Source organism: Anabrus simplex, chromosome 1 (assembly GCF_040414725.1).
Source record: "Anabrus simplex isolate iqAnaSimp1 chromosome 1, ASM4041472v1, whole genome shotgun sequence".
NCBI classification, from domain to species: Eukaryota; Metazoa; Arthropoda; class Insecta; order Orthoptera; family Tettigoniidae; genus Anabrus; species Anabrus simplex.
In genome coordinates, this window is record NC_090265.1 from 1,332,213,810 (window position 1) to 1,332,238,935 (window position 25,126).

At 39.7% G+C, this 25,126-nt stretch overlaps 1 protein-coding gene across 2 annotated transcripts in view; it reads right to left on the reverse strand.

Annotated features, from left to right (window-relative positions):
• Nucleotides 1–25,126, reverse strand: part of LOC136858315 (probable Rho GTPase-activating protein CG5521) — a 709,838-nt gene that overhangs the window by 116,269 nt on the left and 568,443 nt on the right. For both annotated transcript variants that reach the window (XM_067137762.2, XM_067137761.2), the window contains one exon: nucleotides 10,988–11,151. In XM_067137762.2, coding sequence (XP_066993863.2) covers nucleotides 10,988–11,151 — 164 coding nt within the window. The remainder of the gene's footprint in view (nucleotides 1–10,987; nucleotides 11,152–25,126) is intronic.

Sequence of the window (25,126 nt, forward strand, 5' to 3'; positions counted from 1 at the left end):
ACTCTAGTGTAGAGCATTAACTCATCTGTGTTTTGATGTATCCACAAAGACGCACACAAAATGCTGTCAACTTGCATACACGGATCTATTCACAATTATTTACAAATTAAATAAACACAACCTTAATCACTGCCGTCGCAAACAAAAACACTTCACGCGAAAATATCAACAAACCACCAGTTCTAACAACTGCCTATCACGAAGGATATGGAGACTGCAACCACTGCACGTCAACTACCAACTTTACTAAAACAATTTACATACTTCAAACACTTGTTAGCACGATGCACATCTGATCAGAACAACTCCTGTCAAAGCATGACTCTTACTAAACAATAACTCGTCTCTACCATCAAGACCACCTGCTTATATACAGTATGTGCCTGGCCAGGCTTCTAAAAAGATACGTTTTACCTTCTCGTAAATTCTAGAGTGCTTAATACATAGATATAATGTACAGAATATTCTCCATAGTTCTCGTCTGACTTAGTGCTATTTTGGATGTTACAGTGTGTTACACAATACTGTAATGGATTACAAATTATATATACAGGTAATAATAAATTTTATACAGGTTCTTACATTAACTGAATTCATATAAATGTCTATATACAGTAAGTTACATGTTTCATGACATAACCGCACAAAAAATGCGATCATCCAACTACGTAAATAATAAGGATGCTAAAATTCTGGGCTGTGAGGAAGGCATCCAGAAACATGTAATTGTTACCTAACGTGGTCTCTAATGGCCGTAAATGAATATATAATAATAATAATAATAATAATAATAATAATAATAATAATAATAATAATAATAATAATAATACAGTAGTCTCGATTATGCGACCTAAACGGGACCTGGACTACGTCGGATCACCGAAAATGTCGGATAATACAGAATAACTTTGAAAATGAACTGAAAGAGGAAGGCTATATGCTAGTACTAAAACGACATGTTTTACGGTACTCTATTTATTGAATTATAAATTCAATTGTACAGTACATGCAGTATTGAACAAAAACATTCCAGATGTCTTACGAAAAGAAACTTTTCTCCACAGATATTAAGCTGCCTAATGCCGTGCCGTTTTTTTCCACCGATCAAGCCACCCAGCACTGGCAGGAAAATTAGGGTCCCTTTCATTAAACTACTTCTGGACACAGCCTTTAACTGCAGAATGGGGCCAGATATTGGCAGGCCCTTTTCCCGGTGTTGAGATAACCAAAGAAACAGTGCTTCACTTACTTTTTCGTACTCACATTGTTTCATTGTTTTTCTCTGCTCTGGTAGAGCACCACTTTTCAATTTCTTCCCTCTGTTTTTTCCAGTCTCCCACTGCAACACATCCAACACCATAATCTGAAGCCACATCTTGAAGAATTTCCCCTTTGTCCAGTCTCTTTAATGCACTCAACTTGTCTTCCATAAAAACAATCACTTTCTTCCATTTACTCGCTATACTCACAGAGGATATGAAAACTATAACATCCGCACCCAACCAATACTACAATGAACAATGACTGAAGACTCACTGCACCTGTCCTTGAGAAAAAAACGGTCCTACCGCAGGCCAGTGTTTGTCCCATGGTCACACCCTCCACACCGGGTGTGCCTGAATTCAGTCTCCACCAAAAGTTCAAATTAAGTCTACCAGTGTCAGATAACATGGAATGTCGGATAAGCGAAGGTCGGATGAGCGAGACTCTACTGTAATAATAATAATTCGAGCTCGATACTTGCATTATTTACCCATGGGTGAGAGAATATTGTTTTCAAGTTATATAAGTTTATCACACTTGTATATCCGGCTCCATGGCTAAATGGTTAGCGTGCTGGCCTTTGGTCACAGGGGTCCCGGGTTCGATTCCCGGCAGGGTCGGGAATTTTAACCATCATTGGTTAATTTTGCTGGCATGGGGGCTGGGTGTAGGTGTCGTCTTCATCATCATTTCATCCTCATCACGACACGCAGGTCGCCTATGGGAGTCAAATCAAAAGACCTGCACTTGGCGAGCCAAACATGTCCTCGGACACTCCCGGCACTAAAAGCCATACGCCATTTCACTTCATCACACTTGTAATGATATCTCCCCCTGTAACTTGAAACAATTTCCACAGTCTGTCACACTCATCCACTTTGCCTCGCCGCCAGCCTCTTCTTCTATGATAATTGATGAATTCTTCTCATGACCAGACTGATCAGTGTCAGCAGTAGCCTCTCCTCTGGGTGGACCCATGGTAGTACCAGGCTTACTCTGTATGCGCAGCGGTTGGGTGACTCGCCGCAACTCCGATGCATGGATCTTGACAGGAGGGTTGGTCTTTAATAAGTAGAGCCCATGGCCCAGCTGCTTATCCACCTCAATGGGACCAACCCACTTAGGTGCGAGACCTGCGTGAAACCCTCCGATCTTATTACTGACTGGATGATTATGTCGCAGTACTTGTAGGTCTGGTAGGAAGGTCTGGGTCTCTTCGACATCTTGAACCTTGGCCTGGGTAAGGGATCTCTTCTCGGCCAAACCTTGCTTCTCCTTGATGTCCTGCTGCTGCTGCTGCTGCTGCCACTTTGCCAGGGGAAAAGTTGCATCACCTTGACTGGATGTAGGTGGTGGACGAATCTCCCAATCCTCGGTGCCGTATAGTTGTTGACCAAGGAACAGCTCTGCTGGGAACTACCCGGTGATACGGTTGATGCGTCGACACAGGGCAAAGAGTGACTGGGGTATCCGATGGTCCCACAGTTGATGTTCTTTGTCTATTAGGTGGACCTGTGCATCCTTTATAGCTCCTGGTTCCGTTGGATTGGCCCTTGGGTTGTAGATAGAGGTGGTCCAGTGCTCCACACCCCATTCTGTCATCATCTGCTGCCACTTCCTTGACGTGAACTAACTCCCGTTGTCTGACAGAATACACCATGGATAACAGTAGCAGCTGAATACCTCATCTTGTGTAAGGCTCGTAATGTGTCCCGTCATGGCTTCTGGTATCGGAAAGGCCTTAATCCATCTTGTGAAGAGGTCGGTGGTTACTAAGAGTCCTATTTTACCCTGTGGTGTTCTAGGGTAAGGACCCATCAAGTCCAGGGCTATGACCTCCCAGGGGCATTGCAGCTGTCTTCCTCGCTGACTAAAATCTGCCTTCCTGTTGGTCGCCTTGGTGCAGGCACAGATGTAGCACCCTTTCACATAGTCCAGGATGTTTTTCCACATGTTGACCCAGAAGAATCTTCGTCGGATAGACTGGTATGTTTCTTCACCTCCTCAATGTCTGACTTCAGTGCTGTCATAGAACTTTTGAAGGAAGTCCGTCGTGTGCGGGGATCACCACTACTGCAGGCATGTCGGAGAGGTGCAACCTGTTCATTAAGAGTCCTCCGCTAACCCGGAAGTTCTTGAAGCACAACTTGAATTCCCTCAGGACAAGTCTACTATCGGTGCTCTGTCTCATAATCCACTGCATCATGGTCCTACAGGGCTTACCTTGTTCCTGCCATTGTTTGATTACTCCCAGATAAAGTTCCTTCTTGAAGGTCATAAGGACAGGTTCATTAGGCTCACCCTGGTGTTTTCATGGGAACTCCCCGTCGACAATGGTGCTCCTAGCTTCCGGTTCCATCGCCGGGTGCCTATATAAGCTATCTGCTCCTATGTTCATTGGTCCTGGGACATGAAACACATCAAAATCAAATTCTGCGATTAACAGAGCCCATCGTATCAATTTAGATTTTGAGCCAGACACAGAGTTCAACCATCTGAGAGTTGCGTTATCGGTGTAGAGCTGGAACTTCCTTCCCTCCAAGTAGCGTTGTTCCGTGCGGGATAGCTTTCTGCTGGCAAACTCGATGTCCCTTCCACCGTCACTCCTCTCCTGGAATAACACTGTTCCCAACGCGTTTGTCTGCAGGCACAACTTCTGTTGAGGGTCGGGAAGGGCCAGACCAGGAGCATTGCATATCGCAGCCTTAATGTCTTGGAATGCTGCTAGAACTTTCTTCGAACTCCACTTACCATTATCTGGAGTTGAGATCCAGTGTGTGGAAAATCCTACACCCACTTACTTGTTTCAGTGGGTCTTTCAAGTCAGGAACGGGGTAGGCATCACTAACGGTCTTCTTGTTCAACCTGCGGAACTCCACACACTAAATCACAAATATTATAATAATTATTTATAAATCCACCTGTTCAATACAATACTATCCACTATTTCATGTGGCTAAAATTTATACATAATACTTAAAATTCATAGGTACATGTTTCACCCTTTTTTTTATGGCAATCATCAGCCTATATCAATCTTAAAGTTATTTTCAAAACTGTTAATATACAGTATTTTTAACAAACTTTCTGTGCATTATCCTCGTTTTAGATGTTATTCTATAACATTTTATGAAGTCACTGTTCAACATTTTATTCTATAGTTTATAAGATTAGAAAGATCCCATATCCAATAACTATACAGTTTTCGCTGTACCCGCGGACACACAACCAAAAATGCCCTCATGTCAGAAAAAATCGTATTTAGTATTTCCATATCCTTGCTAGATAGCTTTTAATCATATATTCACTAGCTCGTTTTCTCGCTTAATACATTCTCTTTTCCTTGTCCCCTGCAGAAATGTCTTAAGGAGGTTTCACTGTATTCCTTCAGGTAGTCAGTCTTCAAACACCCAAACAATGCTTAGGAAACGTCGGGAATAATCCACGAAATTGCCGTCGCAGATATTCGGGGGTGAAAAAAAAAAGCTTAGGGATTGGTAACTGTCACCTGTAAGAAAGTTACCTTTTGTTTATTAAGAACAGAACATGACAGAATTGTAGGTAACATTAACAATCTGCTTTTTCATTCATTTAAAAATAAAACTTATATTTATCTAATTAAATACTTTGTCTTACGTACCCATAGCAAGAAATCCCAATGTAAGAGTGAGTTGTTTGTGAAATTGCTTTTCTGAGATGTAAACCCTGCTTTTTAACTTTTGGAGCAATTAATGCAAGCAAACACTGGAAATCCTCATGGGACATTTGTACAAAATTCACATACGAATTCATCTCTCTAGTAGTTAATTTCCTCAGCCACTTTATGTGTGGCCTTGTTGTTACCACAAAGATACACACATGAAATGCTGTCAACTGTGTACACTATTTTATTTACAAATTATATCTACATATTCCACACACACGCACGTACAATAAACTGCCATCTTGAACATTTGACTACTATGCTCTTGAACAAAACATTGTTACGAAGAAGAAGACTGCCACAATAGCATGTCAACGTACTACCAATCACAATATGAATTTACATACTCGATAACGACTTGCACTCACAACTCTCGTTAAAAACTCTATTCAACCCTCATACATACCTCTTTACATACACTGCCTGGCCAGGCTTCTAGAAGAATATGACATGTTTTCTCGTAATTTCGAGAGTCTCCAATAACCTATTTACAATGAATGGAGTTTTCTATAACTCCCTAGTGCCAAAGATACATTGTTCTGGACTATTACCGTGTGTTGCACAACACTGCATTGGATTTATACATCATATATACAGGTAATAATAAATTATATACTATTAATTATGTGTTCTTAAATTTTTTTTTTTTTTGCTAGGGGCTTTACGTCGCACCGACACAGATAGGTCTTATGGCGACGATGGGATAGGAAAGGCCTAGGAGTTGGAAGGAAGTGGCTGTGGCCTTATTTAAGGTACAGCCCCAGCATTTGCCTGGTGTGAAAATGGGAAACCACGGAAAACCATCTTCAGGGCTGCCGATAGTGGGATTCGAACCTACTATCTCCCGGATGCAAGCTCATGTTCTTAAATTAAATGAACTCATAGTAACATACATACAGCAGATGTTTCATGACATAACCTCACAAATAATATGATCATGATTTATACCAAATAAGGTCTGTTCATAACTACATAAACAATGATAATACCAATAGATGAAAACAACTTCATAGTCACACCTAACAAGTCATAATAATACTAATAATAATAATACTATACTAATAATAATAATAATAATAATAATAATAATAATAATAATAAATAATCATCATCATCGAGCTCGATATTTCCATTATTTACCCATGGGTTAGAGAATATTGTCTCCAAGTCAGACTAGTCCATTACACTTGCATCAGCCCTACTTCTCCTTTTGCTATCCAGTTCCACACCAGTATATTTTTCCCCTTTCTTGAACTTTGTTTCTTAAGCGACTTTGGTCAGACAAGCCTAACTCTCAGTCAGTACTAGTTAGAACTCTGCATGGCGGTCAAGGCCAGTGTACATGGATAGTAGAGCAGTTTAGCTAGCGCTATTCTCGTGACACTCTACTTTGGCTCGCAAGTTCTATCACTGTGTATATGTACCAGTAGAGTAGCCTAGCTAGGGAGAGCCTAGTCTAGTTATATTTCTCTGTACGGTGTTCAGTTGCCTTAAAAAGTATTGTGGTGGTAGTTATTACTTGTTTTTAATTATTTTGCCTTAGTCCACTCACTCTGATGTAGTGTTCCCTGTGAAGAAAGTCTACTCGGCATTTTCCTGTTACGCTGTTAACACACAGACACTTTTTATTTGGATATCCTTCGCCGCTACTCTAATTACGCAAAGTCTTCCAACACTGTTTCATCACAGTCTTTTTCTTCCTCACTATGCCCGTTTATTGCCATAGTTACCACAAGTTATCTTTCATTCTTCTAGTATAATCCAAAGAAAAGCAGCTCGATTTGTTCTGGGTGATTTCCAACAAGAGAGTAGCGTTACAAAAATGTTGCAAAGTTTGGGTTGGGAAGAAGTGAGAGAAAGAAGAAGAGCTGCTCGACTAAGTGGTATGTTCCGAGCTGTCAGCGGAGAGATGGCGTGGAATGACATTAGTAGACGAATAAGTTTGAGTGGCGTTTATAAAAGTAGGAAAGATCACAATATGAAGATAAAGTTGGAATTCAAGAGGACAAACTGGGGCAAATATTCATTTATAGGAAGGGGAGTTAGGGAATGGAATAACTTACCAAGGGAGACGTTCAATAAATATCCAATTTCTTTGAAATCATTTAGGAAAAGGCTAGGAAAGCACCAGATAGGGAATCTGCCACCTGGGCGACTGCCCTATATGCAGATCAGTATTGATTGATTGATTGATTGATTGATTATAAATGTGAACTATAAGTGGGTAAAATAATCAGAGTATGGTTAGGATATTCTACTTAAAAGTAATATATTTTATTTAAAACACATGATTAAATTCCAGTGAACAACTAAAATTTCCCGTAACTCTAGGCATACTGATTCTGCCATGGTACACGGCCTTCACCTGACAAAGTACTCTGTGAACTCATCCCTAATGGCTTTCGCCTCTTGAGAATTCCGACGTGGTTTGTTTGCCAAGGTCTCCATGCCCTATCAGCTTGGATCACTCCACGCCATGCACACTTCTGGGATAATTCATGAGATGCTAGGTTGAGAAACTCGAAACAAGTACATCAAGGAAGTACAGCTGTCACCAGTAGCCAAAAATCGAAGGGTAAACTAGAGTCTAACTTTTGGCGGTATTGCTTCAAGCAAATTAGTATCGGACTTTGCAGTCTTCGGTCCAACCTTCTCTAACAAAAATTTGAAATTTTTCTGGCTCATCCGTGTAAAATTTTTGAAATGCGCTTTGTCGCCAGCCAACAACTTCTCAAATAGTTTATGCTGTACTCTACTTTATTTGATCGAACGAATAATTCTCGCCTCCACCACCATTTTCTCCTACGACCGTGCCGAATAACAATACGCTGTTGCCACAATGGTCTGCAAAGACATCTTCCTCGGTCAAAGTCGGGTGAGGAACTGTTCCCTTGGTTGCCTTGATGGAATAACGTTTGTAGTTTGCGACATGTCTCCACAAGTGATGCATGCTACACCCGGCAACGCATGTAGTATACCACATCTTTCCTGACCCATTGACAACAAACCGCATGCTACAAAGAGCAACATTTGTTGCCAGCCGCATACTACATGTCAACCTTTGCCGCAGGCAGTGGAATCGTACCTATACACCTAGAATTTCATGATTGTCATCTTGAACTTTTTTGTAGCTTACAAATTCTTCTTTCACCAGAATGAATACTCCCCCTCCTGCAATTCCTGTCCTATATCTACGATACACCCTCCAGTTCCGTGAGAAAATTTCTGCATTCTTTATATCATTTCTCAGCCATGATTCAACTCCAATTACAATATCTAGTAAGTATGTATCTATTAAATTACTTAATTCTATTCCTTTCTTTACAATACTTCTACAGTTGAGCACTAACAATTTGATGTCATCCCTACTTGATTTCCAGTTCCCTGGTCCCTTATCACCGCTCACTAGGTCACCCCGTTTCCCTGAATGTACCTCCCTATAACACTTCTAAACAAATTTCCTAACTTATATGTACCACTGCTGTTTAACTGAAGGCAACATGATCGCAGATCCCTATCTTCTACCAACCCATTAGGATCTAGAAATCTCACTCCCAGTTTCCCACATACCCACTCCACGGTCTCGTTTAAATCCCCAATCATCTTCCAGTCAGTATCCCTCCTACACAGTATTCCACTGATAATCTCTGCTTCCTTAAACTTCACCCGTGCTACAACTAACATCAGTGTTGTTAACAAAGTGGCAGTTGGTAATGCATACGTGTTTATGTATCTCTTGAACATGTGAGCCTATTGAGAATACAGCTGAATTCAAAGCCATGAGGTATTAGGCCTATATTTATTTGTTGCCATGCTAATATTCCTCTCTGCTCTTTCACCTGTTTATTGAACTACCTTACAGTGGGTTTTACAGAAAAATTGGTCATGGCAATATTTATTTAGAATACTATTTACAGACTTCTTTGATACTGTGAAAAATAAGGGAAATAACGGTAGGGTGGATCTTTAGAGGGGGCCTAAAATATAAAACTTGATGTACCTCTCTTATGGTTTGTTTTGTAGGAAAACTGCTCAGGACAAAATTTATCTTCATTGTAATATTACATTGTTTTTTTTCTATACAATATTCTGATTCAGTTAAAAATATGGGAAATCTCAATGATGGTTGAATGAAAATGTAAGTACAAGAACCAATAACTAGCTATACAAAGTTTTATTATGAAGATCATCCAATGTTTAGATTGAAATATAATTGAATATTCAAATTAAATTTACAGTATAGTACTGTATTGATATTTAAATCATCTCAGCAATCTCTACACCCATCTGCACTAAGATTATTTTTTATGCTGTATAGTTTTAAAATCCTCAGAAATATATTCATCTTATCTGCAGTACAGTATATCCAGTTTGTGTGTCATCAATTCATGCTGTTTGTACTTTCACTTCGGTATATCTTGTTACTTTTTATATCTTCCAGTAGGGAATCAGTAAATCATAACCAACTTTTTTTGTTGCACCTACTTACACATTCTTTCTTGCAGTTTGATCACACTCATTTGCTATCCATTCCTCTTGTCCTAATTCTCACTCATCTTTTTCACATCTTTGTTTGGCTGCATCTCTGACCTTGTCATACCTTTCAAGACATTTCTTGTTTTTCCTACCCGCCAGAAAATTTTTCACAGGTTCTTTTTGCAAAGTCTACCACAACTGTTATGAAACATATGATCTCCTTGAAGAGATTAACAGCGCATTGCTTTTACAACTGTCAAACTGTATCCATTCTTGACCAAAATGTAATCTACTACCATTTCAATTTTGCTCTCCCATTTATACCTAGATTTTTTACTACTGTTCAGAGCCAAGTAGAGCCCACTTCCAAATAGTAGCTTCTTTCTTGTGCAAAAGATCATTAGAATGTTTTCTGGTCTGTATCTTTTTAATGCAAATGGTGCTATGATCTCTTCTTGGGAAGAGAAGTACAATGATTAACTGACATAAGGTTAGTAAGTTATTTGGTAGAGTGGATCAGTTTCTAGGGGTGTCATCCTATGTCACTTGCATCAAATCCATGGATGAACCTCAAAAAAATGGCATAATCAGTCAGACAATGGCCTTCTGTTCTAGAGCTAACATGTTCAATCCTACCTGAATTCGGTGGCATTCAAGGATGTTGAGACAATTCTATGTCTTTGGCTACTGGTATGTTGAAGAACCCCTATAGGGTAAAATGCTAATAGTCTGGCATATCTTATAAACTGTAACAACTACATGCAAATTACATAAATTACATATTCAATATTATTTTTGCTCTCTCTGTACTACTTTGGTGCCCATACCTCTAATAATTAATACTCATCAATGGCAATACTCATCTGTCTTGGAAATAACAATCCAGGTTTCCAAAGTATCCTTCTAAGTCTGCCTTTCTATTTTATTTTGCTTTTGTGTTGGAGTACATATTTCAATCATGTGTCCAGCTCCTTGGTGAATGACCTGTGTAGTGGCCTTTGGTTCAACAGTTGAATTCTCAGTCAGACATTTTAACTGCATATGTTTAATTCATCTGATTTAGAGACTAGGTGTTTGTGCTTGTCGCAGTACATATCTTCATCTACACACAGCACATCACACTACACTACCAACCACCACAGAAACACAACTGTGCATTGTTTAGCAGGTCGCTCGTTTCCCATGGTTCTCTTGGCACAAGAACCATGAGTTACCTCTGGTGAATGCCTTAGTAATTTCCTACGCATGTGTACACTTGTCTTTACTTAGTCTGTGTTTACAATTAGTGTGACATTCCCAAAGCCACTTTAGAGCTACTGATTCTAATAATGAGAACAGATGCCTTTTGTAGCCACTAGAGTATGCAAGCTATAGCTAATAGTTTCAGTGACATTTCCTCCACCCCATATAAGAAATCATCCACCAGAAACCATGAGCCTTATAATAGTAGGTCGGGTAAATAAAGAAATAAGAAAAGAACTCTCAATTTTACTGCTACAAAAGAAATAGAGGAGGAATCACATTTCACTACACTGCAGTACATACATCATCCAAGTTATCCATGTCCTCAGCTGCATTCTCCCATGTAGGTAAGACATCTGGAGGGCGATGGCGAAGGGTATGTTGAGGCGGACAGTGACCACAATCCATCATCATAGACACTGCAGGTGGCTGTTTATCACTGTCTGTAACATGTTCACTGGAATCTCCTGCACAGCAACATCAGTAAGAGCTCAATTTTCATTCTACTTTCAAAACAACACATACCAATAGAATAAAAAAAAAAAAAAAAAGCAGGTAAGAATGCAAATGGATCTTTACGCTAATGTCAAATTATTTTGATATCAATACATACCGGCTGAATATTCATGCAACCCACAGTTTATAACCTAACCGGAAAATGTCTACCCTGTAGTCCAATGATAAGTTCTTGTGTGGGTGCATTGCTTGAATTACCAATATTCATTGCTGACAAACCAGCAATAAGGAGGTAATAATGGATGCACACATAGAATTGTGCTGTGCATATAAAAGGAACCACTCTGTATTGATCAGAAACTTGGTTGATACTAAGGTGTTACTATACAAACATGACTGTAAGAAACTTCTCAATAGTCGTGGTTCTTCATTGCCAACACTGTGTTTTGTGTTTGGAAGTTCAAGCTCCATGGTCTCAAAATATTTTTATACATTTATTTCAATCCCAAGTGAGCCACAATAATGATAACTAAGAGTAAATATGAAATATATCACATCTGATCATTCCACTATGTCTCCATATTAGATACCCTTTAAGGGGCTCACATACTGCCTATCCCAACAATGTTAATTTCCTCAATTTTGGGTGTGCTCAGATTCCAAATACTGAAACCTACAGATTTGAAACTTTGGTACACTGGGGAATAAACATGTGGCTAATCACTACTGCATTTTGTTACGAGATTCTCTGAACTGAGAGTCTGGGTGGAAGGAGGGCATAACTCTCAATATAGCGTTTATCCGTAAATGCTCTGGTGGCGTCTCCACCTACCACTGAAAATGATTTTCACCATCACCAATAGATAGCATTAGAGAGATATTTTGAGTTGCACCAGTCTTCTGGCTAACAGCACTTTTGGGCAAGATGGGTGTAATCAATAAAAATGGCAGTCATGTTGCCACATGCATGTTCTGATCTTTCACCCGATGAAAGCTAATACAACTGTACTGATGAAGAAAATAGTAGTGAAAATGACTTGCATATGGAAAAAGAGAATAACAAAGGAAGAAACTGGAAACATTTCAACAAATTGTGGAAGAAAGAGAGAATCAAGCACTGATGAAATTTTAGCAAATTTTACACAAGTATTTCTGGAAAAAAAAAAAAAGGTGAGTGCAATACCCTACTGTATTACATGTTGTTGTTTCACATGAGAATGAATGTAAAATACTACTAATGTAGGCTTATACAGTAATATACATTAGATCTAGATGAGCAGTTAAACAGTAGACATAACTACTATTTTCTTGCAGGTTAAGAAGAAAATGTTTAAACCAGTTTAAAAATGTTGTAAGAAGAGATGTTATGAGATATTTGCTGAAGACTAGGAAATTCCTCATGGAGGATTCTGGGGAAGTGGAAGAAAAGAACGACAGGGTACACTTCGAGGAACATCAAGCAAAGAAGTGTAACAACACAGAATCGGGACTATTCTTGGGCATAAAGCAGTATCAAGACTAAGATGGATATCAATCTTGTATCCAAGTCCTTTGTTCTATTAATGTTCCACATATCTAAAAAATGACTAAAGACCATGTAAGATAAAATGAAGGCAGGGGTATCATAATGAAAGAAATGAGGGGTAATTTTATTTTGCACGAGATTTGTCTCTGCCTAAGCTGTCTATAAACATCTCAGTTTCACAAGCTTCTGCTCTGGATGTACATATTTAACATTCATTGTTAATGACTCCACTGGTTTATTGAACACACGTAAGAGAGGGTCCAAACACAGTTGCATCATTTATGTTTCACTGGGACGCAGTCCGACTCGTTGGCTGAACGGTCAGCATACTGGCCTTCGGGTCAAAGGGTCCCGGGTTCGATTCCTGGCCGGGTCGGGGATTTTAACCTTAATTGTTTAATTCCAATGGCACGGGGGCTGGGTGTATGTGTTGTCTTCATCATCATTTCATCCTCATCACGACGCGCAGGTCGCCTACGGGAGTCAAATAGAAAGATCTGCACCTGGTGAGCCGAACCCGTCCTGAGATATCCCGGCACTAAAAGCCATACGACATTTCACTGGGACGCACATGCCTCCTCACTGCAGCAATGTCACATGGTTCACAGGGGAGGGGTGTAAAATTATTATTTTTTATTATTATGATTATTATTATCATTTCTAACATTCGCTTCCGCCTTCTACGGACAACTCTTCACTTCTGCTTCTGCTTCTGCTTCTCAGCTTCCTGTCTCTTCTGCTCCCAAAATCTCTTCATATTTGGACTTCTAGCCTTCCTCTGTCGGTCTTTCAAAGTTCGTTGTTGCCCCTCTGGTTTCTGAAATTCCCTATGTCTGTCAACTATTTTCCGGAATTTGTGTCTGTCCCTCATGCTTTTGGTGTTTAGACCTAGTTCAGTTAGATCTTTGATAACTTCTTTTGTCCAAGTTGTGGTGCTCTTGCATTTCCTCGTGTACTCCCATATTCTTTTAGCCAATTTGTCGTTACTCATCCAATGAATGTCTCCAGCAAACTTCAGTAGTCTCTTTCTCATTTCATGAGCCAGTTCATTAATCTGTTTGTACAGTTCTTCATTCTTTCTTTTCTTCCAGATGTTGCCTGTCTTCCTAGGACCTAATATCCTATGTAAAATTTTCCTTTCTATCTTCCTCATCTCCTCACCTTCTGTTTTTATGTTGTGGGTTAGACATTCTGATGCATACAGTGCTTCTGGCCTTATTACTGTATTGTAATGTGAGTTTGTAAGCTAATTCCATTTTCCTGATCCTACTCTTATTCACTTCATTATCAAGACCACTGAACTCTATCCACCCACCAAGATAATTGAATTGGGAACTTTCTTTATTTTCCCTGTTCCACATCCCAGTCTGTCAGCATATTCATTACTCGAGTCTTATCATATTATATTTTCAGTCCTGCCTTTCTTGCAATTTCTTCAAGCTTGTGTAAAGTCTTATTACCATGATCTTCTGTTTTGCATTAATTATTATTAATTATTATTATTATTATTATTATTATTATTATTATTATTATTATTATTATTATTATTATTATTTGGACTTAACTTGGAAACTATTATTACTTTATTTCATTATTTTAAAATTTATTTTCATGGATTTCATTACGCCACTAACTTGCATTTGTGTCCTAAAACTGTAAGGAGAGAGGTTTGTCCTAACCTAGCTGTGTTGCAAGTCCATGACTAGCTTTCCTTCCACAGATTATGAGACTTCTCACCAAGCAAGGCCGCTGTTGTCAGCCATTATCGCAGTTGGAATTCTGTGGCCATCTTGCATGCACACTGTAACCGTACAAGAGTACGAACCCTAGATTCGTTAGGTTAGGAAATTTTTGTAAATTAATTTGTTGGTAAGGTAGTGAAAATCATGTAATTTTATTAATATTTAAGAATGTAGTATCATAAGAAGGATTTACAGTTAGGGAATATAGACTATGTATATTATTGCATTATGTATAACCTTTTAACTTTGGGTGAGAATCTGTATATATGGTATTGTGGTGAAGATTGCTCAAGATTGTGTAAGATGGAAAACAGTAGCTAAAGCAATAAAGACAGAAGTCAGCTGTGAGATGAAATTCCTAAGAAGTATGATAGGAAAGACAAGGAAGGACAGATTGAGAAATGAAGATATTAGGAAGGAAGTTGGGATGGGAAAGTTAAATGAGAGAATTGAAAAGAGTAAACTAGGTGGTTTGGACATGTAAATAGGTTGGAGGAAAATAAGATTCCTAGACAGATGCTGGAGGCAAAGTGCAAGGGTAAAGAGAGCAAGGCGAAGACCTAGAACAAAGTGGATTGAATCAGTGAAGAGTGGAATAAGAAGAGGAAATTTAGACTGGGACAAGATCTTGGAAGAGGAATGGTGGAAGGAAAGAAGAAGATGGAGAAGTGCCATAAATACCCAACCCGGCAGGAACTGGATATGGGCAAATGATGATGATGATGATGAGTTATTATACACATTTATACATTTCCATTACATACCTCAAGGGGGTAATATTCCAAACTGCAATCGTGCCTTTCTATGATATTCTCAAGAATTTTTAGCCCATGAGACAGCAGTGTTATTCCTCTATAGTTGGTGGGTTTCCGTCTGCTGCCTTTCTTAAACAGGGGCATTATAACGGCCTTGCTCCAATCTGTAGGTATTTTGTTGTCTGTCCATACAGCATTTAGTACTCTGTGCAGCCAATGTATACCCTGGATGCCTGCTGCCTTTATTATGTCCGCATTCACCTCATCTGCACCTGAAGATTTTCCTTTAGACATAGATTTTAAGGCTGTCTCAGTTTCTGTCCAGGTGATGGGAGGTTCCTCATTGTAGGCTTGGATTTCCAGTTCTGTATTTTGTTCTTGAACTAGTCTATTTAGCAGGTGGTCGAAATGATTCTTCAGGACTTCTCTCATGTCACTTTCTGTCCTAACCAGACTTACTTTTTCAACTTCCAGTGCCTTTATGGTATTCATTGGCTTTCTTTTACCTCTGATAACACTATATAGTTGTTTCTTATTGCCTCTGCTGTCTTCCTCCAGTTTCTGAGTGAATATATTCCATTCCTTGGTCTTTTCTTCTGTAACTATTCTTTTAACGTCCAGTTTCTTGTCTCGGTATAATTGTTCGAGGTTTCTCATCTTCGCCTCGCCTCTAGTAAGATCAGGTTAATTTTTTCTCCCTATCCCTTTCTTTCCGCAAGAGATTTCTTTCCCTGATAGCTGCTCTCACTCTTTCATTCCACCAAGGTGTTTCCTTCTCCCTTGTTTTCATACCTGTCTTTCCACAAACTTCAGTTGCTTCCTTAACCAATGTGTCCCTTTGTCTGGTCCATTCTGCGTCTTCGTTTTTCCTGTCATCTCTTGGTACAGGGTTTTTATCCGGTTCTGATACTCAGTTCTCTTATCCATTTCCTAGAGTTCCAATACTTTAATTTTTGGCATTTTCCTGTTCTGTACTTTTGGCATATAGAAGTTTCTCAGGTCCGCTGCTAATAGACGGTGGTCACTGTCAAGACTCTCACTAGATATTACTCTGACATCTGTTACCATTCTGCTCCTTTCTTCATCTGAGATGACATATCAATTACAGTTTTTGTAGTCCATCCCAAATGTATGAATTTATCTTATGGCTCTGTCTATTCATGATCCAACTATTTTTCACCATCAACCCATTCCTCATACAGAAGTCAAGAAGATGTTCACCTTCTATATTTCTTCCACCATATGCATGAGGTCCCATTACGTTCTCATATCCTGTTCTATCTGTCCCAATCTGTGCATTCTGATCTCCTATAATGCTAACTCTCTCTTTACTGATAACTTCTTCCAAATTATCAAGAAATTGCTTCATATCCACTTGACAACATCCAGTGTGAGGTACATACACCTGCACCAAAGTTCGATTTTTTTCCCCCTAAATGCACAGTCACCTTTATTATTTTCTCACTAACATACTGAATGTCAGCGGCTCATTCTAGATCTTTACCCATGATGAAACCAACACCGTTCCTTATCTCTCTGTCAGTTCCATGCCAATACAGTGTATACTGATTTTTTCTTCAGTCCTTTCCCTTTGGTTTCACTCAGCCTCAGTATCATTAAATTCCTCCTTTCCATGAGGTCCACTAGTTCTTCACGTTTTCCTGTGAGAATGAGTAAGCTGATGGTCCCAATCCGTTTTAGTCTCCTCTGGAATTTTTGCATTTTTGCAGGACTCTGTCTATCATCAGGCCATAAACCAACATACCTGACATGAGTCTGCTCATGCTGGCATCTTAATTTAGTTGATAAACGCATTCTGAGGCTCTTATGTGTTTTGGAGGCAACTATAAATAAGCTCTTTTACTGGCTTGCTAGGCGTAACGTAATTGAGGATTTTCTTTCGGGGTTTACTCCCTTAGTCTTTGAGGATCCCTCCTCATCCCACAAGGTAGTGAATATTTAATTTTAATAATTATAATTTAATTGTAACCATAGATTAGTGATAGTAAAACTGAGTCTGAGGAAAATGGAAAATTAAATGAGAGAACATACATACATACATACATACATACATACATACATACATTATAGACTGTCATGCCTTTCAGCATTCAGTCTGCAAGCCTCTATGAATTTATCATCCTCTATTTGTAACTAGTTCCCTAGCCTGATTTAGTTCTATACTTCTTATCTTTAAATTCTTAGAAACTGAGAGTAACCATCATCGTTTTCATCCCCTCCGCCCTCTATTCTCTTACCCTCCATGACAGTGTCCATTATTCTCCTAGGTAACCTATCCTCTTCCATTAACCTCACATGACTCCACCACCTAAGCCAGTTTTATGCGCACAGCTTCATCAAACAAGTTCATTCCTAACTTAGCCCAATGTCCTCATTCTGACACCTTCCTGGCATTGTTCCCACCATCATTCTTGATACTTTAGTATCTATTATATCTAAAAGGAGATAAGAGGTAGTAAAATAAAAGTGTGGAAATTGAAAGATAAGAAATTGCAGGAAGAATTTTTGGAGAGACTGAAATACAAATTCCAGTTACTGAAGTAGGAAAAATGTGGAAGATGAATGAGCATTTGTAAGTGGGGCAGAGATTGCCTGTGGTAGAACATCAATGCAAGAAAAGGAGATACAGTGGTGAAATATGAAGGTGAGAGAAGCAGTGTAAGAAAAGAAGAAAATTTGTCAAAAATTGAATAGAGATAAAAAATATCTTGATAACAGAAAATGCAAGAAATTGGTAACAGAAGAAAGGTAGGGAAGATATTTATACAAAAGATGGAAAGAGATGGAGCTGGCAGTAAAGAAATACTGCATGAATTATACAAAATAATAGGAAAGAAAGAATTTATACAAAGCTGACAAAAGAGGAAGGTGGAGAGTTAGTACAATATCCAGAAGAAATAAAGATAAGATAGGAGTATTTTGATAAAAAAAGTGCTAAATGTGAGAAATTGTGCTGAGAAGACAATACTGCCATGGTGTGATGACTCATTACTAGATGATCATTCAACAATGTTAAGAGGTGGGAATTAGCAGTCCATAAAATAAAAACGGGGCTCTGTTTGGCTGGTCCAGTCCACTACGGTAATAAAGTAGACCATACAGCCAGTGACTCTGTGCCAAGTGTTGGGTGGCAAGAAATAACTCGACCCCCTAAGAGGACCAACGGTTTTGGGTGGACGAGTTCTCTTACGTTGGGTTATAGTCCCTTTGTGTAGGAAATCACACTGGAACCCATCAAGTAGCATCTGTCCCCAGGTTAGGAGCAGTTGCAAAAGGAGAATTTGTATTCAATGTTAGGAGCGGCCTCATCACCTACTGGCAGCAGCTCTAAAATGCCTTTAAGACCGGGGAACCTATCGTAATAAGAGTCTAAAGCAGGGCCTCTCAAACACTCAAAATCTCATGCGTGCATATCAAGGTGCAGAGACTCCGTGCACTGTGCATCGTTCCGACTCGAGTTAACTCGGCTTGACTCGGATGGTGTAGTGCGCTGAGAGCGACGAAGCGTTCGGTGATAGACGGCTTGTTTATCAGTGAAATAGATAAGCGCATGACAACAACATAATAATGGAGCAACCTGGACTTCCGACAGTCCATTTCAATCGAAGTGGTAATTTTCGTATTTCTTTGTCAGTCGTGACGATAAAGCCAAATGCTTAATCCGTGGGACAATAATTATGTCATAAGTTAAACAAAAAGCTATTTTCCAACACAAAGGCTTTGCTCAAATTCTACGAGAATTTTTCGAAGGAAGATTTTCCTAAGCTGCATCGAGAAGCAGCTAAGATATTTAGTTCCACATGCATATGTGAAAGGTATTTTTTCCTGCTTTGACTGGTACGAAAACTAGATTGCGTACGAGTAGGCCTATTTCTGATTGTAGTTTAAAGAAGGCTCTCGAATTGCTGTCAGCCGGTCCCTTGTTGCAGGCATAACTGGTATCATTGTAAAGATAAAGGGAGAGCTAGAGAAAATAAATTGTCTGCTCAAACCAAATTGAAAGAAGAGTGTTTTAACACCGGTAACGTTGTCCCATACAACAGTGTCACCGCTCACCGTACATAAATATTTCACAGTGAGGGGAGGATCAGGGGGGAAGGTGGAGAAGGCGAAGACAGGCCAAACGGGTGAGATAGGTGTAGGGGAAGTGGAGTGGGGGTTTGCACTCTGGTGAAATGAAATGAAATGTCGTATGGCTTTTAGTGCCGGGATATCCCAGGACGGGTTCGGCTCGCCAGGTGCAGGTCTTTCTATTTGACTCCTGTAGGCAACCTGCGCATCGTGATGAGGATGAAATGATGATGAAGACAACACATACACCCAGGCCCCGTGCCATTGGAATTAACCAATTAAGGTTAAAATCCCCGACCCGGCCGGGAATCGAACCCGGGACCCTTTGAACCGAAGGCCAGTACGCTGACCGTTCAGCCAACGAGTCGGACTGCACTCTGGTCAACCTAGTGTAGTCATCTCCTGCACCTTGCGCCCGTGCACTGCACAGCGCATGCACCCTGAGAGGCCCTGGTCTAAAGTGAGAACAAATAAGGTGTAGTCTCGGAAAAAGCTAGGGCATCCTCTGCAGTACTGCGAGAGCTGTGATAAGTACCACAACATACCCAAATCGGACAGTCGACATCCTAACCCTGACAGACAAGACCGAATAGCTAATAAGAGTTCATAAAAGAAAAGGACATAGCCATCCCTGGTCTTAGTGAAATAAAATGGAGATGAAGAGGGGAAAGAAAATTAAAGGAAGGTTACAGGCTGTTTTACAGTGGAGGACAGGATGTCGTAAACAGAGTAGGAATGATCATTAGAAAGGATGTTCTGGAATATGTGGAGGAGGTGAAGATCAACAACAGAATGATTATAGCAAGGATAAAGTTTACATTTTATATTTTTTTATTTTTACAAGTTGCTTTATGTCACACTGACACAGAGAGGTCTTATGGTGACAATGGGATAGGAAAAGGCTAGGAGTGGGAAAGAAGCAGCCGTGGCCTTAATTAAGTTACAGCCCTAGCATTTGCTGGTGTGAAAATGGGAAATCATGGAAAACCATCTTCAGGGCTGCCGACAGTGGGGTTTGAACCCACTATCTTCCAAATGCAAGCTCACAACTGTGTGCCCCTAATGGCACAGTCAACTCGATTGGGAGGATAGAGTTTGAGACACAAACATGATATCTGTTCCAACTATATGCATCATAAAACGGAAATAAAGAAGAGAATACAGAACAATTCTTTGACGAAGTGGAGAATTACATTGAATGCACAAGTGGAAACAGAGAGACTGGGAAGAGAAGAGATTCTGTGGCCATATGGATATTGTAACAAGAATCAAGAAGGGGATATTTTAATAGAATTTACAAGAGGGACAAACTGATAATAGAAAACACATGATTCAGGAGGAAAAATTGCTGTAAGATTACCAGGTATTGATGGGGAGACAGAAGAACAAAAACGTTCATTGATTACATATGAGTGGAAAAATGGCACTGGATAGATCTTATGGCTGTTACAGCTATGCCTGAGAAAGCCGCTGGGAGAGACCATAGAGCAGTGACAACCAAATTGAAAGTAGGTAAGGTCACAAAGTACGACAAAAAAGAGAAAGAAAGATTAGGGTCTGGAGATTGACGGAAAAGGAGGTTCAGGAAGAGCTTAGGGCAGAATTACAAAAACTGATACCAAGGACAGATATTAGCCAGGCTGTACAGGAATGGAATAATTTTAAGAGTGCATTTGCAAGGCAAGAAGTGCAGAGAAAACATGCGACAGAACATCAAGAAAGGTAAGAGAAAAAGAGACAACATGGTGGAATGACGGAGTAAAAGATAAAGTGAAGGAAAAGAAGAAAACTTGGAAGGAATGGAAAATACAAAAGACTGAAGAGAGTAGTGTGAGATACATAAAAGAGTTTGCAAAAAGGTGGTAGCCGAAGAAAATTTGTGAAAATTCACCCAGGAAGTAAAGGAAGATTTGAACTGTGGGAAAAAATTATTTGGAATTATAAGAAACTGTAGGAATGAAGTGGTGAACACAGGGTTGGAGAATGCTGAAGTGTGCATGGAGAGAGAAAGAGGTGCCCAAGGACTGGGAAAATGGAGTTATAATACCAATATTCAAGAAAGGAGATAAGAAGGTGAGCGGTAACTAATGACGAATCACCATCACCTCCCATGTGGTAAGAAGAATTAGAGAAAAAGTGGAAAGTCTATAATGAGAGGAACAATTTGGATTCGTGGAAGTTTAACAGTGGCACCCGTTTTAATTCTGGGAATTGGGAAGGATATAGGATATAGTAAAGACTCTTACAGACTTAGAAAAGGCATACACCAGTGTTCCCAGAACAAAAGTTTGGGATAGCCTGACACACATGGGCATTGGCAAGGAACTAACCCTAATGATAAAAGTAATATATGATAAATGTCACAGCTGTGTGAAGACAACAGTGAGTAGACTAGAATAGTTTGGAACTGACAATAGGCTAAAATAAGAGAGTGTGCTGTCATCTACTGTTCATAATGGTGATGTATGACATCGTAAAAACTGCAAGGGAAGATTATAGGGGGTGGGGGAAGAATGAATGTAATTATGTTTGTGGATGATTATGTGATCTGGAGAGAAGATGAGGAGGAGGTTACAATAACAGCTGAATGTACTGAACAGAAAGATTGAACAATAGGGACTGAGAATCAATGTGGAGAAAAGCACAACAATGGTGATGATTACATGAAGTAAAAAAGGAAAAGATGCTATCAAAATTGAAGACAAGGAACTGGAAATAGTAGAATACTTCAAATACATGTGGAAAGTGAACTGACAGAATAATGAAGAATGGATATGGAAAATGTTAGAAGGATACAACTGGGGAGTGCCTTTTACTGCCAGGTACAAAGATTAATATGGAATAACGATGAACCAATAAAGGCTAAAGATGTAATGTACAAGGGACATTACTTACCTATAATGACATATACAGGAGAAACCTGGACAACGACTCAGAGAAGTGAGAATAGAGTACAGAAAACTGAAATGAAATTCCTGAGGAGTATGGTACAGAGGACAAGGAGGGAGAGAGTGAGAAATGAAGTGAAATGCACAAAATCTAAATGACAAACTGAAACAGAACAGATTCAGGTGGTTTTGACATGCCAAGCAGTTGAAAGAATTAAGACTGCCAGGACAAGCACTGGAGAGATAGATGACGGAGATGAAAGGACGAGCGAGACAGAGATTACAATGGATGGACCAAGTAAAAAACAGTATGGGACAACGGAGCCTGGAATGGAACACAGTGTTGGATGGGGTATAGTGGAGATACAGGATGAAGTGGAGAGGAACCCTTTTTGCCTCCACCTGGAGTAAGCTGAAAAAGGGGTAAATGATGATGATGATGTTGTTGTCTGTAAATGTCAGTTGTAAACATAATCCATCTTGATGAAGAATGAAATCTTGTTGAAAATAATATTTATATTTGCTGAAGCCTACTCAGCCTTTAACAAAATATTCCTACCCCACTCCCTCCAAGAAAACACAATAAACAAATTACTTATTTTTCAAAACTAAGCTGGCAATACTTTGCATTGTTTTTTTAAGAAGTGGAAAAAATATTCTCTGAAATCTGTACCATTGGAAGGATAATTGATGGCAAGATAGACAAATCAATCAACCAATCAATTAATTAATCAATCATTCTGTCTGTTAACATTGATGCTTTCATGGCCCGTACTTGTCGACATTATATTGGCTTTTGGGCTTATACTGAATCAAGAAAAGAAGGTGAACTCTTTACGTTTTGCAGAGAACTTTGCTTTGCACCTTCAGAAGAAAATCTTGACTGTTCATGAGGAAGACTTCTACAATAATGAAGGTTTGAATTTAGATATTAGTAGTAGAAGTGTAAGTGGTACGTTCATTCGTCGCCAGATGGCTCACCGTATGCAGTACAGTGCTAGCATTCAAAGTGGAAGGTGACGGCACCATCAGAATTGGTCTGGGAGGGGAGGGGCGCTATAACTAGTGTACACTCATATCAAAGTATAACTCTGACACAAGCCTGGAATTAAACATCTGGTGATGAACGTACAAATTTGGAAAACACCAAAACGAAATAATGATAGTGAAAGGACAGGGAAGAGAACTACCTATGTAAATCCTTAATGACTGGCAACCACATATTACTTCATTGATAGCCAGCGTCCCTGTTGAAATTGTTAGGATTTCAATGTATTTCCACAGCTCCCCATATAATCCTGGACCTGTAGTGTCTAGTGTGGGTAAGAACTCGAACACCTTGGAACACGACATCATGACCCGATGATAGGGCGTGCTCAGTTATTGCTGATTTGTCTGGCTGCTTGAGACAGGCGTTCCTTGATGCGAGTCCCAATGGACCAGCATGTTTGGTCAATGTATACCTTACCACAAGTACAGGGAATTTTGTACACCCCAGAATGTAACAGTGGGGACAATTTGTCTTTGCTTTTACCTAAACTGTGGGCAATTTTGGTGATGGTGCCAAACACGGTTTTTATATTGTGTTTGCAGAGGACCTTGGCAATTTGGTCTGTGGTCTTGTGGATGTAAGGCAGGTAGGCAGTTCCCTTCACTTCTTCTTTATGAGAGCTTAACTTAGTTGTCCCTCTGGAATGCAGGGCTCTATGAATCTTTACATCCTTGTAACTACCGGTATTACCCTCGAATGTGACTTTGAGTGTGTCCATCACCTCCCGGATATTTGATGCCTCACAAATTTGAAGGATTAATTAATTTAATAATTATATTGTAATCACAAATTTGTGTCTCTCTCATGGTGAGTGTCATGAGAATGCCCTGTCTTTGTGCTGGATGGTGGTGAGAATTTGCATGGAGATAGCGATTTGTGTGGGTAAGCTTATGATAGACGATAAGTGCTAAGAAGCCGTCCTCTTTCTTTCTTACTAGAACATCCAAGAAAGGAAGGCATCCATCTGACACCATCTCCATAGTGAATTTAATTGAAGGATGTTGGTGATTTAAGTGGTTTAAAAATACATGAAGTTTCTCAGGACCTTCTGTCCATACGACAAATGTGTTATCAACATACCTCCACCAAATTAGAGGTTTGATGGGTGCTGAAGCAGTAGCCTCCCTCTCAAAATGCTCCATACAGAACTTAGCCACTACCGGCGAGAGTGGACTTTACATAGCCAACCTGTCCATCTGTTCGTAAAATTACCCACACTAGACAACATAGGTCCAGGATTATACACTAGTGGCTTTACGTCGCACCGGCACATATAGGTCTTATGGGGACGATGGGATAGGAAAGGTCTAGGAGTTGGAAGGAAGCCAGGATTATATGGGAAGCTGTGGAAATACATAGAAATCCTAACAATTTCAACAGTAACACTGGCTATCAATTAATACGTGGTTGCCAGCCATTAAAGATTTACGTAGATAGTGCTTTTCCCTGTCCTTTCACTAACGTTATTTCGTTTCGGTGTTTTCCAAATTCATACATTCCTCATCACCAGATGTTTCATTCCAGGCTTGTGTCGGAGTCATACTTTCGTATGTGTGTACACCAGTGATACCCCACCTCCCAGACCGATTCTGATGGTGCCGTCAACTTCTGCTTCAAATGCTAGCGCTGTACCGTGTACAGTGAGCCATCTGATGATGAATGAACGTACCACTAACACTTCTATTACTAGTGTCTAAATTCAAACCTTCATTATTGTAGAAGTCTTCCTCGTGAACAGTCGAGATTTTTCTTCTGAAGATGTGGAGTAAAGTTCTCTGTGAAACGTAAAGAGTTTCACCTTGTTTTCTTGACATGGCATATGCCAAAAAGCCCATATCATCTCTACAATTATACTGTCCATCTTGGGTGCAAACTCTGTATAAGCGAGCCGTTGAATGGCGACGCCACTGCTGACTAGGCTTGTATTGCAATG